Source organism: Eschrichtius robustus, chromosome 1 (assembly GCF_028021215.1).
Source record: "Eschrichtius robustus isolate mEscRob2 chromosome 1, mEscRob2.pri, whole genome shotgun sequence".
Taxonomy (NCBI): domain Eukaryota; kingdom Metazoa; phylum Chordata; class Mammalia; order Artiodactyla; family Eschrichtiidae; genus Eschrichtius; species Eschrichtius robustus.
This window is the reverse complement of record NC_090824.1, coordinates 1,258,799-1,274,014: the sequence shown is the minus strand read 5'-3', so window position 1 is coordinate 1,274,014 and position 15,216 is coordinate 1,258,799. Positions and strand designations below refer to the sequence as shown.

At 65.4% G+C, this 15,216-nt stretch overlaps 1 protein-coding gene across 1 annotated transcript; it reads left to right on the top strand.

Moving 5' to 3' along the window:
- The first annotated feature begins 9,814 nt into the window (after window positions 1-9,814).
- On the top strand, window positions 9,815-13,942 carry C1H14orf180 (chromosome 1 C14orf180 homolog). Its single transcript, XM_068546930.1, has 4 exons — window positions 9,815-9,925; window positions 11,470-11,599; window positions 13,248-13,283; window positions 13,737-13,942. The coding sequence occupies exons 1-4, from the start codon at window positions 9,815-9,817 to the stop codon at window positions 13,940-13,942; spliced, it is 483 nt and encodes a 160-aa protein (XP_068403031.1).
- Window positions 13,943-15,216: the final 1,274 nt, after the last annotated feature.

The following is a 15,216-nucleotide window of genomic DNA, read 5'->3' as shown; positions in this document are numbered from 1 at the left end:
GGCCGGGGCAAAGGCAGCAAGCCCGGTCTGCAGATCACCGGACCCACTGTGAGGTGGGCTCGAGCTGGTCCATTTGTCTCCTGGCCTCCATAAGCTCTCCCTCGAATCCTGACGGGGCCTGGGTCCCCTGATATCAACGCCAGCCCAGACCCTTTATCCCTCAGCTCTCTAAAGGTCTGGCTATGTCTCCTTCCAGCACATGGTTTCTCTAGAGACCTACAGACTGCCTCTTCCTGCCTTTTCGGGCCAGCCAACTTGGGGAGGCTTCTCTCTGCATAAGGCAGAGGGTCCGAAGGATAAGCATTCCCCACCCTGGCACGACTTTCAAATGGGGAGATGGTCCTGGATTGAGGGGGCGGGACAATGTAGTCACAGGGTCCTTATTGGTTGAAGGTCGGGGGCAGGAGGTTGGAGTGATGTGAGGTGAGGTGAGGTGACTGGACCAGACAGCGCTGGCTCTGAAGCCCGAGGCAGGGACCACGGGCTGGGGAAGGTGGGGCCTCCAGAGGCAGGAAAAGCCAAGGAAACGATGGTCCCTGGAGCCTCCAGACGGGCCAGCCCTGCCCACACCCTGAGCTCAGCGCATTTCCCACTTCTGGCCTCCAGCACTGCCGAGACTACATTTGGATTGTGTAAAGTCACTGTTTGCAGTCATTTGTGACAGCGGCCACTGGCGGCACCTACACCGTCTTCCCCAGGCCAGCGGCCTTGTAGCACCCTTGACCCTCACACACCCACACCTGACCCCTCAGTGAGTCCCACACCCACCCTCCCACCCTCCCCCCAGTCCTTCCCCCAGGGGAAGGCAACCAAAGGGCCCAATTAAACCCCTCAGGTCACATCCATCCTCTGCCCCATCCCGTGGGTGCCGAGGCCCGTGCAGTGGCCTACAGGGCTCCACAGGAGCCCCCCTGCCTGACTTCCTGCCGCTCCTCACCTGCCTGGGGACCCTCCACCAAGCAACCCCCCCAGTGTCTTCCAGAAGGCGTGGAGCAGCTGACCGTCCACTGCTGAGAAGACTGTCGGGAAGACGCGGCCCCGCCCAGCCGAGGGGCCCAGGGCTGGCCCTGATGGGCAAGGACGTGGTCTGGGCACCTGGTGCCAGCAGCTCACGCCGTCCCTGAAGTTCTGTTGCAGGTGCAGGAGGGACGCCATCTGGGCTCTCCCACCCCTGTTCCCACCTGACCCTGCAGGGCTTTCTGCATTCAGGCAAGACCTCAGTCCCAGGAGGGGGGCCTGGGAGTCGGGGCCAGTACTGGGGGGCGAGTGGGGTGAAGACAACGTGGAAGGTCACCATGAGGCTCCCGAGTCACCCTCCCCGGCCTCCGGCCTCTGCACGGAGACCAGGCCTGGGAAGGCTCGTTTTGTGTGTCAGCTTGGCTGGGCCACGGGTGCCACAGGTGTTTGGTGGGACTTTCTTCTGGGTGTCTCTGGTTGAGAGTAACATCTGAACGGGTGGTCTGAGTCAAGCAGGTGCCCTCCCCTTGCGGGTGGGCCTCGTCCAGTCCTGGAGGCCTCAACAGAGCAGAAGTGAGTGATGCAGAATCCACTCTCCTGGCCCGACGGTCTCCAGCTCGGACAGCGGTCTCCTGCCTTTGGACGTGGACCGGAGCCACCGCTGGCTCTCCTGGTCCCCAGCTTGCTGCCAGCGGATCGTGGGACCCCTCAGCCTCCGCACCCAACCATGAGAGCCAGACCCTGCAGTCACTGTCTCTATACACGTCCTGTTGGCCCGTTTCTCTGGAGATCCCCGAGTAATACAGCCCTCCCCCCAGCCCTCTCTCTTCTTGGGTTTCACAGCTGCTGTTGGGACAACAGAGCCGCCTCCTGCTGAGCAATGGCTGTGCTACTAGGACACAGGGCCCCAGGGCCTGGCACAGGGCAGGTGTGCAATGCAGACCTGTGGGGGGGGGGGGGCAGGAGGAGGGAGGGATGGAGGGAGGGGTGAGGGAGGGAGGGGTGAGGGAGGGAGGGGGATGGAGGGAGGGAGGGGGAGAGGGGGAGGGAGGGACAGGGCCCGCCTGAGCTGAGCTAGTGCGGCTGAGCCTTAGAGCCAGTGCAGCTCTTAGAAAACCCAAGGGCCGGCATCAGAGGCAGAGTGTTGGGTGGGGGGGAGGCAGAGGGTGGGGTGATGTGGGGGCCTGGCGGGGTGCAGGCTGTAGGAGGGTGGGGTGATGTGGGGGCCTGGCGGGGCGCAGCCTGTAGGAGGGTGGGGTGACAACAGAGTCCAGCCCCCGACTGACCCTGCCCCAGGGTGGAGCCCCGAAACAGAGAGGGGCCGGCCCTGACCCCTGCTCCTGCACCCTCGTGCGTCCTGCCTTGGGGTCCCAGGAGGAAAAGGCAAAGCACAGATCCCAGGCTGCCGGTTAAGGGCACAATGGCTGAGTCCCGACATTGCCCCAGCAGGCGGGGCAGAGGGGGCAGCAGGGGAGAGGAGCCAGCATTTCCCAGGGTCTGTCCTGCGCTGGGAGCTGGGGGCATTCAGCTCTCTATTGCGTCCTATTGCCTGGCAGGTGCTGAGCTGCCCAGACTTGTAGATGAGCAAAGTGCAGCTCAGAGAGGGGAGGTAACTTGCCCAAAGTCACACAGCCATGAGGGGTGGGCCTGGCCCAGTCTCGGCACCCCCTTTGTCCTCCAGCCAGCTCCTGATGTCCTGGCACATGTGGCAGCCCTGATGGAACCGGGTCTGAGAGAGGCTGGTGCTGGTGGCTGCGGGCCCGGGGGGTGCGGGCCCGGGTTTGTACGGTTTCCACCAATCAAGGGGGCTGCCCGAGGGACGTGGAGAGAGCCCTGACCCCTGTGCCTCTCGGCTGGGTGTGGAGGAGGTACAGCCGTAGGAACCGCCCCCCCCGCCGTGTGCCTGGGTTGGACCGGGGCTGCGAGGGGCAGTGTGACAGAGGGTGACTGCCTCTCAGTGTCCCAGGGTCCCCTGAGGGCTGCACGTGGCCACAGTGGCCTGGACCCCACGGGCTGTGCATGTTCTGTGCAGAAGCTGGCGAGGGGCTCTGGGCTGGCGCTCCCCCCGCCGCCGTGTCCACGCTAGGGCCGGGCAGCAAACTCTCCTAGTAACGGGCCAGATGGCAGATGCTTTAGGCTCCGTGGCCGTGCTCAACTTTGCCCTCACAGGGCGAAGGCAGCCGTGGACAGAAAGCAAGGTTGCGTGGCTGTGTTCCAGTAAAGCCCTACTCACTTTCATTTACAAAAACTGCGGGTGGGCAGGGCGGCCGAGGGACGGAGTTTCTGAGCCGTTTTCTGGAGGCGGGCTGGGCAGAGGGGGTCCTAGAGTCACACGAGACCCCCTCCCACTGAGCCCTTGCCCCGAGGCCACCTCTATCGGCTTTCTGTCCACAGGGGCCTGGGGCCTGTCCCACCGCAGGAGGTGCTGCACTGCTCAGGCTGGGGCTCCAGGGCAGACGTTTATGTCCCCTCTTGCTGACCAGAGAGGAGGGAACGGCCGGCGCCGGCTGTCCCTGAGGACGCCCTGTCCCGCTGCCCGCGTAGCAGTTTGCTCGGGTAATTTACTAGCTCTGAGGCAATGTCGGGACTCAGCCGTTGTGCCCTTAATCGGCAGCCTGGGATCTGTGCTTTGCCTTTTCCTCCTGGGACCCCAAGGCAGGACGCACGAGGGTGCAGGAGCAGGGGTCAGGGCTGGCCCCTCTCTGTTTCGGGGCTCCACCCTGGGGCAGGGTCAGTCGGGGGCTGGACTCTGGTGTCACCCCATCCTCCTACAGCCTGCGCCCCGCCAGGCCCCCACATCACCCCACCCTCCTACAGGCTGAACCCCGCCAGGCCCCCACATCACCCCACCCTCTACAGCCTGCACCCCGCCAGGCCCCCACATCACCCCACCCTCTGCCTTCCCCCCACCCAACACTCTTCCTCTGATGCCGGCCCTTGGGTCTTCCAAGAGCTGCACGTCTCCAGAACCGGCCTGGGAAGACACGTACGGGTCTGGAGGGCAGGGGGGCGCTGCCCCCTCGTCTTTTCTGCAGTCCGGGCCTGTGTTCTCAGGGCCTGGGAAATGGCCACCTCCTCTCCTGCTCTGGGGCCAGTGGCCTGTCCTCGGGGTCGCTGCTATTTCTGCCAAAGAGGAGAGGTAATTATAGCTCAGCCTCTGCCAGCTGGCCGAGCTCTGCCACCTGGCAGAGGGGCCTGGGGCGGGGACACAGGCTGGCCACAGATTGGCCCCACAGGCAGGCAGGCCGCAGCTCCAGACCAGGGCAGCAGGAGGCTGGGCAGTCGCGGCCCCGTTCACCTGAGCAGCCCAGCACCCGCCTCTCCAGGGCGCAGGAGGGGCACCACCAGCGAGACCAGGCCAGGGCTATGCTGCGCGGTGCCCACTGGGGGACGCCACAGCACCCAGCTGGCACCACCCCTCACAGACCCAGGAGGGAGCCAGGTGAGAGCCACTCAGGGGCACAGGGGATGCTCGCTCCACATCAGGGCATGAGGCAGCCGGAGCGGAGAGATTCCCCAGAATGGATGCGGGCGGAGACCCTGCTGCAGGCGGGCGCGCGGCAGTGGACTGAGGCCAGGTGGCGCGCACTGTGGCCCTGGACGGGGGCTGGGGGGCCGCCCATCCCACCCACCCGGGCCGCGCGCTCTCAGCGCTCATTCGGGTACAGTCCCAGGCAAACCAGGCAGTGGGTGACGTCAGAAGCCCCGGCCCCTCTGAACCTCGTGTTTGGTGTGTACAGAGTGGGTGGCCGGCGCACTCAGCTGTGTCCCAGGCCACTGGTGCTCTGAGCCCCTCCCCCGCGGCCAGGCCTGACATGAGGGCCCCACCGGCCCTTCACCCGCACTCCTGCCTGAGGCCATGTGCAGGCGAAGCTGGACTGTGGGTCCCTCCACGCGCCACCCCGCGAGGACCCAAGCCTTCCGAGGCCCGGGAGCCAGGGTTCTCGGGCTCTGGGCATTTCGCACGGGCCGCGGCACAGGCGGCAGGGTCGGGCACTGACGCCAGCAAGCCTTCCCCAGAGGTCCTCGGGGGCCCTGCTGTGGGCCGAGCCCAGAGGGAACAGATGCGTTACTGGGGTCACTTGAGCCCAGGCCATGGAGTTTGGGCATCCCCAGAGACGCGGCTCTTTTCTGAGCTGACTCTATCAGAGGGAATCCATATCCTGGCCCACCGTGCGCGTGGGGCTCAGGACGCACCATTTATTTGGCACTTGCTGTGTGCAGGTACCCCGGGAGGCCTAGCTCTCCATCTTGACAGCACTCTGGACGGTGGGCAGAAGCTGGGGGTGGGAACGTGGGTTGATGTGGCCGGTGTCCGGGTGGGGGTCCACCTGCCCTGTCACCTGGGGCTCCCGAGGCCGAGGCTGGCTGTCCCCACGCACCCAGCAGGCACACAGCCATCACCCGGTCCTGCTGCCACCCCATGTCCTGAATGCGCCCTAGAAAGGTGTAGGCCTCGCATCTCAGCGTGGAAGGGGCCTCGGGACCACCGGGCCAGTTCCCACTCCCCGGATCCCCGCACCGGGCAGGGCCAGCAGGCGCCGGGCAGGCCTAGTGAGCAAGGCCAGCCCCACGGGGCCTCCCCGGGAGTCCTCCCCTGGCTTAATTCAGAAATGGTGTGATCTGGGAAGCTGCCAGGCTGGGAGCTCTGGGCTGGGAGCAGCCACTAGCCAGCCAGCCCTCACTCTGTTCCCCGCCCTCCCGAGGGAAGGCCAGCATGGGGGTGGCCACAGCCTCCCGTCTCGTTTTCCCGCTGAGGAAACGCGCAGCTCGTGGCCTCAGGCCCCTTAATTCAGCCAAGCTGCTCTGGGCAGGGGGTCAAACTGCCACCAGGACGCCTCAGGGTAGGACAGCCCAGAGGACCTCTGAGGCCACTGCCCCGTGGCTGGAATGGAAACTTCTCGGCTGGCCTGTGAGCGGCTCCGGTTCCCACTGTGCTGGAGGCTCTGATCGCCAGAGGATTATAGGCCGTCAGGTGGGCGAGCTCACGCAGGGCTGCGACAGCTGCAGGAGCCCAGGTGGGCCAAGCAGTGTGCGCGCGCGCGTGTGTGTGTGTGTGTGAGCCTGTGTATAAACGTGTGTGTGGGATGTGCATATGTGTACGAGTGTGTGTGTTTGCATGTGATGTGTGTACATGTGGGTTGTGTGTGTGAGATGTGTGTATGGTGTGTGCGTATGAGTGTGTGTGGCTGTGTAGGTATGTGTGTATGTGTGTGGCATGTGTTGTGTGCGTGTGTGGTGTGTGTGTGCATGTGTGTGTGCGCATATGTGTGGGGTGTGTGGGGTGTGTGTGTGTGCGTGTGGTGTGTGAGTTGGTGCGCATGAGCTCAGCCTGCCCGGCGAGGTCCTGGCGTGGTCCTCTGCCTGCGCCAGCCCCGGAGGCGGTGTCCCCCGCGACAGGACAGCGGGAGGGGCCCGGCCATGGCGCTGCTGCCCCGAGCCCGGGGCTCCTGAGGGCGGTGGGACTCGGCAAGCTTGTCTGTCCCCTGCGCCCTGGGGTCCCCACGGGCGGACAGGCGCAGGGAGGGTTCGAGGGGCGATGGAGCAGGTGCGGGTGCTGAGCCGGTGCCAGGCGTGGGGTCAGAGCCAAGGAGGGGCCCTCCCTGTGCAGGGCCGGCACCGGGCCGGGGGTCTCAGAGGTCCCTCAATGAGGACAGAGGTGTGCCAGCAGGCCGCGGGGGAGGGAGCAGGGGACGGACCCAGGGCCACGACAGCCTGGCCCACAGGAGGCGGAAGGCCAGTGAGCGGTGTCACAAGCGGTGGGGCAGGTGTGGGCAGCGGGACAGGCGGCCGGGACCCAGGACTCAGCATTGCTCGAGGCAGTGAACCAAGTGGAGCCGGCCCAGCCCAGGCAGCAGCCCCTGGAGGCCAGGGGAGCAGGCGGGGTGGGGGGACGGGGTGCAGAGCTGGGCTGGAGGGACCCCTGTGGATGTTGTCACTGTCTCCCAAAGGCGCATCAGGTAGGGCGGGAGGGAGTCTGCTCGCCCAAACCGCGCGGACTGTCAGGGTGGGGGTCTTGTGGGCGTGTCGTCCTGGCCAGACCCCCTTCTCCTGGAACGCGGGCGGAAGCCTGAGGGACCCCGCTCGGCACCCTCCAGGGCCCGCAGGACTGGAGCAGGAGCTCTGGGGGAGGCCCAGGGCAGGTCCCCACCCCGGGAAGGACAGGGCCCCCCTCCTCTCCAGGCAGTGTTCTGGGAAGCCCCACCCTCAGGGGGCGTGCCCTCCCCAGGCAGGGGACGGGGCAGAGCGGGGGTGACACTCCGCAGGCCCAGGCCCAGGCCCAGAGCTATTTTCCACCCTTTATCACCCATCTGTCACGAGGCAGCCTGAGAGCCAGGGCACTCGTATTACACGCTGTCCCTGCCAGAGCCCAAGGCCTCCCGCTCCCACATGGGGCCCTGTCCTCGCCATCCAGCCCGGGGCGGAGGGGGCCCTGCTGGCGCTGGAGGAGGCCTGGGGGGCAGGCGAGAGGTGGTACCCGGAGCGGCCTTTACCTGCTGAGCCAACCAGAGCCGCACGCTACTCCTCCGTTTTCCTGGTGGGGAAACTTGAGGCCTGGGGCCGTCCCTCCGCTTGACCAAGGCTCCTGAGACAAAAGGGCAGAACCCAGGGCTCAGGCCAGTCCTGGGGGTCTGCAGAGGCCCCGCTTCCTCTGGGGAGGGGGGTGGCAGGGATAACACTTTAACGGGAAGCTGGAGCCTGAGCAAGGCTGCCGGGCGGGGTGAGGACGCTGGGCTCGGGGGACCACCTGGGAGCAGAGAAAGGCCCAGGCAAAGGCACAGGCCGGAGAGGGCCCAGGGCTCCTGAGAGGCGCGGGAGAGGCGACATCCCACAGGAGGCTCTCACCGTGTACGCAGGCTCCGTGCCAGGTGGTCACACCCTCTCCCTGAGTGATGACCACGGCTGATGGCCGTGAGCACAGGCGGGTCCCCAGGTCGCCTCTGAGCCCTGACGTGAGCTGCCTCACTCAGCCCACCGGAGCCACGGGGGGAGCTGCTGCTGCTGTTTCCATTTTCAGCCGAGCAAACTGAGGCACCGGGAGGGTAAGAGACTTGCCAAGGTCACACAAGGTCACGGGAGGCACAGGACGGAGCCGAGTGAGGCTGCCTGCGCTGGAAGCACAGAGCTGCCAGGGACACACACCACACTGCACGCGCACACACGCATGTACACACACGTGCACACCCAGTTGCAGGCACACACATGCACAGAGGCACATTCACACACACACTCGCACATGTGTGAACACAGCACGCACGCACGCGTGCACACACGTACATCTATGGACACCCACACGTGCACACTCACAAACACACAAGTGCTCACACAGCTGTGCACACACTCACACATTGTCCCACCACCCCCAGCCTGGGCGGAGGGCCCTGGGCACAGCAGGGGCTCGACAGCTGGGCCCGCTGGCAGTGACACTGTCACACACACAACCCGCCCCCCTCCCCCCGGGGCTGAAGCTGGGCCCCCAGGCCACCCTTTGTGAGACCCGGTCCTTCAGATAAGGCCTCCCTCCCCGCCCCTCCTCCCCAGGCTGGCGGGCTCCCCCATGACCCTATTTGCAATAAAAAGCCTGATGCTGAGAGAGGAGAAAATTGCTCCTTTTTTAAATAACTGAATGGCTGGCCTGTTATCTCCCAGGCGGAGAAAGCCCTCCCCCAAACCGGCCCCCACCTGGCAGCTCCCCTTTGGGGAGGCCCTGAAGGAGCTCGTCCGTAGGTGCCCCTCACTCAGCTCCATCTCAGCCCCTGGGGGCAGGGTCCTTGGAGGGTGGATGGAAGCCAGAACACTCCTCATAAAGTGCAAACATTTGACCACACAGGAAGGGAGCAGTAATGGCTGCCAAGGACCCAGACCAGAGACCCCTGGCAGAGCGTGGGGCTGGGGATAGGAGGGGAGATGGCTCCCGTGCCACCCCACCCCGTCTCATCATCCAGGGGGAGGGGGGCAGAGAGGACCTGGCAACAGCCCCTGGTGTCCACGTTGCCCCACATGTACAAGGAGGTGGGGGGGGTGCCCATCACCCCACAGGGCCCTCAAAGGACTGAGGCTAAATGCCTGCCAGGCTTCACCTGCACAGGCCCGGTGGGAGCAGGATAGGGGGAGGTCTCAAAAGTCAAGGACCGTTCAAAGGATGTGAAAGAAAATTCACACCAAAAGGGCTGCAATTAGTGAAGAGAGATGGGAAACGCTGCAATCAGAGGCTCACTGACGAGACAGGGCAGGTACCACCTTACACCTAGTACATGAGCAATTCAAAATCCGGGGGGAGGGAGAGACAGAGAGAGTCTGGGCAGGACTGAGGGGCGGGCCCACCAGCTCCAGCCCCCACGAACCCCTGGAGAAGCCTTTCCTAGCCCCCATGAAGCCCTGACAAAGCCCAGCCCTGGACCCCATCATTCATGCCTGGAGCGTCCCCGAGAAGGAGGCAGCAGTGATGTTTATTGCAGTCTTATCTATGGCCTCAGAAAATTGCAAGTGACCTAAAGAAACTGCAAGTGACAATAATAAAATGCAAACCTCCCAAACATCCCCAATAACGGAGGAGGGTGGCTGTAAATGATGGAATCAGCCCTGTGGAATACTACGCAGCCATTAAAGCTGATAATTAGGAAGATTGGCAGCAGGGGAAGCTGCTGACGATCTCGGTTTTGAGCAGGCAGGATTCCTCTGCACCCGGAGCACCTCAAAGGAAAGCAGCGTCTGCCTGTGGGCCAGGCTGATGGGAAGAGGGAAGCCAGCCCAGCTTCCTGGGAAGAACCTCTCCTCCTTTTATTTTATTCCTATGGGGAGTGTTCCGTGTGCAATAAATAATGTCTTTGCTTATCTTAGGACCATGTTCCAGTAAATGAAGACGGCAGCACACGCCCTGAGCCCCGACTCCCTGCCAGAGACGCGGCACCAGACCAGAAAGAATGAGGACGCAGCTCCAGGCTCACCCACGCTCAGGGCGGGGAGGGTGCGGCAGGGCCCTGGGTGGGCGCTGGTCGGGCGGGGGGGCCTCAGCTGGAGGCAGGGAGGCGGAGAAGCAGAGGGAAATGTGTTCCCTGCCCTTTCCCCGAGCTGGCCTCAGCCCCAGGATCCCCGGGAGGGAAATCGCTGGGTTGGGGCCTGGCAGAGAGGGTTAGAGGCCCCCAGGCTGGGGCACAGGATGACCACGAGTGCACAGCATCTGACCAGGGCTGAAGGTGGGGGTAGAGCATACAAGGGGCCTGGAGGATGGGTCAGAGCAGAGTCCCAGGGGCTGGGAAGGGCCGGCAGAGGCAGAGGAGGTGGGAGCCATGGAGGGCGTGGGAGCAGGGCAGCAGCAAGTCTGGTGCTTCTCCTGGCGGCACAGGGAGGAGGGTGTCGGAGTGGGGGAGGGTGGAGAGAGCAGGACAGCGAGGTGACAGGATGCAGCCAGGTCAGGCCTGGGTCCAGGACAAGGGAGAGTCGGCAGCAGCAGGAGAGGGAAGGAGTGTAAGGGGGTCTCCCCAAGGAGCAGGTGGGGCCCCGACTTCAGGCCCTGAGTCCTGAGCTAGCCTCTGAGCTCGTTGCTGGCCAGGGCAGGCCACAAGCATAGGTGTCCCAGCCGAGGGAACGGGACAGCCATGAGCTGGGCCAAACCCCGGGACCGGGTGCGTCTCCCGCCCCAGCAGGACCGCCTCAGCCCGGAAGGCCAGCAGCGGGCTCACACAGCCGGTGGCCCCCCAGCAGGGAGCCATCTCACAAACGCCCCGGATCACAGGGTGTCCACGCAGAACAGCCTGCTGTCACCATTTGATAGATGGGAACACTGAGGTCGGAGAGGGCTGCTGACTCCTGGCTCCACCTTTCAAACACACAGTGGGTGGGAGGGCGGCCCCTGGGTGGGCTGTGTCCAGGCTCTGCCCCCCACCCTGGGCCAGTGGCCTCCTGCTCAGATCCCTCCCCTCGTCCACAGGTAAGTGACCGAGGCCCAGTGTGTGGCGAGAGCTGTCCCACGGCGGGCTCCGGGTGGCGCTGCTGGGCAGTCACAGGGCGCTGAGCTCAGGCAGGGCCTCCCCTGGACAGAGGAGGCCACCAGGCAGAGCCCCCCGGGGCGCAGGGAGGTTCCGTGTGTACAGCTCAGACGTGAAGGCAGTCAGTCCTCGGGGGATGCCAGCCGCGACTGCCGTCACCGTTACTGACATGGAGAAGTGATGCCGGACCCCGTCGGGATGGGTGGGGGCAGAGCCTGAGCGGGAGACACAGGCCTGCGTGATCACGGACCGCACCCGTCCCCGCTAACACGGCCATCCAGTCATGACCAGTCCCAGTGGCTTTGTCCCAGCCCTCACCACTTGGCAGCAGGCCTAGGGGGTCAGACGGCCAGGCTGGGGCCGGGGCACGTCTGCAGAGGGTCTCCAAGCCCCTGTCTGGTCCCTGCTGCATAAACCCAGAGGAGACGGCAGGGACGCCACAGGGGCTGCCTGTCTCCAGCCTCGGGGGGCCGGGCGGGAGGGGCTCACTCCTGCCTGCCTCCCTCTGCTTCCCACCTCCCAGGAGGGCGACAGGAAGGGCCCCCCCTCTATCCTGAGACGAAGCCCGCAGGAGCGCCGCAGCCATGGGGCCGAGCCACGGAGGACCACGAGGCGCGTGCGGTTCCGCGAGCCCCTGGAGGTGGCCGTCCACTGTAAGAGGCGAGCGGGCCAGGCGGGGTGGGGGGACATCACCCAGCATCTCACAGAGGGCTGTCCGCAGGGACCACAGTCACTGCCCTGTGCTCACAGGTGTAACCCCAATAAAACCCAGGCCCGTGGGCTCGGTCTGAACAGAGTGATGGTCAAGGAAACAGCAACCGGCAGGAAAAATATAACCAGAGCTGCCCAAGTCATTAGTGTCTTCCTGAAGGAAGGCCAGTGGGTAGGTGTTCCCAGAGCCCACCCGCTCTTCCTTCCAACGCTCTGAAGTTTCCCACTGCCCCTCAGCCTTCACTGCCCACCTCCCAAATTCTCCCCACCCCCTGCCCTCTCCACCCCAGTCTACCTCACTCCTTCTCCAGCCCTTCCCGTGGGACACTGCCCTTGTATCAGCTAGCTATGCCTCGTATCAAATCACCACAAACATAGCAGCTTCAAGCAACCCACGCTGATTATCTCAGTGGTCCCGTGGGTCAGGGTTCTGGGCGCAGCAAAGCTGGTCCTCTGCTCAGGGTGGCACAAGGCAGGCATCAGGGTGTCAGCCAAGGCTGGGCCTCACCTGAGGCTCGGGACCCTATTCCAAACTCACAGGGTTATTTGCAGAATTCGTGTCCTTGCAGCTGTACCTTCAAGGCCAGCAGCAGAGTCTCTCTCTGACCTCCAGACCCTCTTTTATAAAGAGCTCGCCTGATTAGGTCAGGCCCACCCAAGACAATCTCCCTTTGATTGACTCGGTCCACTGTGGGGATTTCCATCACAGCTGCAGAACCCCTGCCCCTTTGCCATGTTCTGTTGGTAGAAGCAAGTCACAAGCCCCCCACACTAAGCAGAGGGGACCACACAAAGGTGAGGACCTGGGGGGATCGTGGGAGCATCTTAGATTCTGCTTCCACAGACCCCCCCAAGGGAGGTGCTCCCTGAGTCCCGCCGAGTTGTGGGTAAAACTCACTCCCCCGACATGTGTCAGTGTCTCCCTTGAAGGCCCATCGTAAACGGCGGGTCCAGGCCTCCCACAGGGGTCCTCACCCGCCCCGCCCCGCCCTCCCCGGTCCGGCCCCCAACCCCCAGAGCACAGCTCAGCACCCGCCTCCGGAGCTTCCCAGCAGCCCCAGAAGCAGACACTCTCAGGTGGGGAGTCAGGGCCCAGACAGTCCGGGGCTGGTCTGGGGTCCCCCAGTGAGCTAAGCGGAATGGACAGGAGGTGGGGGGGGGGGAGTCCTGCCTGCCTCTCCAAAGTGCCAGCCCCTGCTGCCCCCCCAGGACCCCTGCAGTCTCCTCCTCCTAGGCTGCCGCAGGGGCTCCACACCCCACACTCCCGCAGGGCCCCCGGAAGGCTCTGAGAGCAGCGCCAGCATCTGGAAGCTAGAATCTGAATCAGTGAGGCTGGGGCAGAACCCTGGGTGGTGCCGGGCAGCCTGGCCGGCCAGGGGGTATGGACAGCCGGCCGGGTCAGGACCTGCGGGGGCCTGAGTCTCCATCTGTAAAGAGGGGTAGCTCTAGCTGACCCAGCCCGTCTCGGGGTCCTTAGGGTGGGCGGGTGAGATGAGGGGTCCCGGGGGCTCCTGGCTGGCAGAGGCAGTGTGCCTTCCGAGCGGGGTGCCCCCCCGCTCCGCCCGAACCCACTCTCACTCTCCTCCCCAGACATCGCCTGCAGGGAGCCCTCCGCCACGGCCAGGGGTAAGTTCTGAGCCCTCAGCCCTCATCCCTCAAAGCCCCAGCCCACATGCTTGCCCAGCACAGCCCCAGCTCCAGGCCACCAACAGACCCCCCACTGCTCCAGCCGGGCTCCCCACCCCGGCAGGGCCATGGGGTCCCTGACAGTCACGGGTCGGCGGCAGCACCCCTGGGGTACCTTCTGTCCCCCTCACTCCTTCCCCAGGGAGGGTGCGAGGGCAGGGCCTACGGGAGGCCCTGTTGCAAGGAGATCGCAGGCCCAGATAGGGCCGGGGAGACCCTCGCCACAGGGGCCCACCCGACGGGCAGCACCGAGGTGCCAGCCTCCGGGTGAGCCGTGCCCGCCCACCGCAGCCTCCCCACCAGCCCTGCAGGGAGGCGGGCGCCCAAGGGTCCTCACTGGGGCCGGGGCTCAGGCCCGCGGGCCGGGCTCACCAGTCCCCCCCTCGGCCCCAGCGCCCGGCCGGCGCAGGCCCCGCGACGGCGCCCTGATCCTGCGGCTCACGGCGTGCGTCCTGCTGCTGCTGGCGCTGGGGCTGTGCTGCAGCCGGGCCGAGCCCGTGGCACTGGCCCTGGAGGAGCTCCGGGCCCGGCTCCTGGTCCTCCTCCTGCGCCTGCGGCTCGCGGCCCTGGCCTGCTGGCGCCACCTCCTGCAGCTCTGACGGCCGACACTCACCTCCCCTGGGCCCAGGGGTCAACACTGCAGAGGGAGAGCCCCAGGTCGGGGCTGGGGGCTTCCAGACAGCCCTGAGCCCTGGACTCAGCGGGGCTGCTGCAGGCAGGGTGACTGGGAAAGGGGGGCCCACGGCTTGAGATCAGACGTGGGGTGCTGCGGCCTCGGATGCGGCAGGCGGCCCCCCAGCTCCAAGCAGGCAGCCCCTCCTATTTCACACGTTGGGGTGCCCTGTGAGGTTTTAGGAGAACAAGAATTCCACCACTGAAACTCAGGGACCCACAGGTTCCAGCCCCCAGGCTACCCCTTGGGCCCCTCCCTCGCCCCAGCGGGAAGTCTTGGTGACCTTGGGCCTGGCCCGGATGTGGCCGTGATTAGCCCCTTGAGGACGGGGACACCCTCCCTATGTCTGTGGGAGTCCTAGGAGGAGGTAAAACTGGACTTTTGCTGCTTGGGGACTGCAGCCCAGACCCCGAAACCCCTCTGGGAGAGGCTCGGGCTGCGGGGCGGGGGGTACTCCCTCCTGCAGTCACGTGCAGGGCAGCGCCCCGGAGCCCCCAGCTTGTCTGACGCCTGCACTGGGCCCAAGGCCTGGGGATCCCCTCTTGCCCCGGCTCCTCCCTAGCCATCGGCCTGGGGGTGTGGCCGGCGCAGAGAGGACATCGGGGGGCCGAGAGGACCCCACCACCCTCAGGACACAGCCGTCTGCGCCCGGGTCCCAGCTGGCGCCGCGTGGCCTGGGAGTCCCGTGACTTTGTAGACGCTGAGCCTTCGTCCCCGTTGCCAGGCCAAGGAGGCCACGTGATGACGGATCCCAGGGTCCCCTCAGACGCTGCACGGAGCGGGGCCCTGAACAAAGCAGGGAGGCCCGGGGTCAGACACCGGGAGGCACCACTAGGGGAGAAGCTGCACCCCCATAGCCTTCAGACGAGCGTCTACGCAGCCGCCGGTGCTGTGCTGCCCTTCCCGCGGGCCTTCTCTAAGCATCTGTCCCCACGGCTTACGTGGGGAGACACTGATTCTCTATTAAAACACACTGCACCTCTTTCAGTCTGGGGACTTTTACCCAAAGGAGGGAAATGGGGACCGATTTGCGGTGGGAGTCACTCCAGCGGCTGAGGCAGAAGTGGGCAAGCCGTCCCCTCTGGCCTCAGGGGCCGGGGCGGCAGCCTCCGGGGTCCCTTCGGGCTTCAGGACTCGGGGAGCCCCGAGTGGGGAGCCCAGCCGAGAGGGGCCCACCTCCAGGAGCAGTGTCCTAGTGGG

Coding starts and splice junctions, on each gene's coding strand:
- C1H14orf180 (XM_068546930.1), top strand. CDS start 9,815: ATGAAGACGGCAGCACACGCCCTGAGCCCCGACTCCCTGCCAGAGACG. Junction 11,600..13,247: donor CCTGGAGGTGGCCGTCCACT/GTAAGAGGCGAG, acceptor TCTCCTCCCCAG/ACATCGCCTGCAGGGAGCCC. Junction 13,284..13,736: donor GCCCTCCGCCACGGCCAGGG/GTAAGTTCTGAG, acceptor CCTCGGCCCCAG/CGCCCGGCCGGCGCAGGCCC.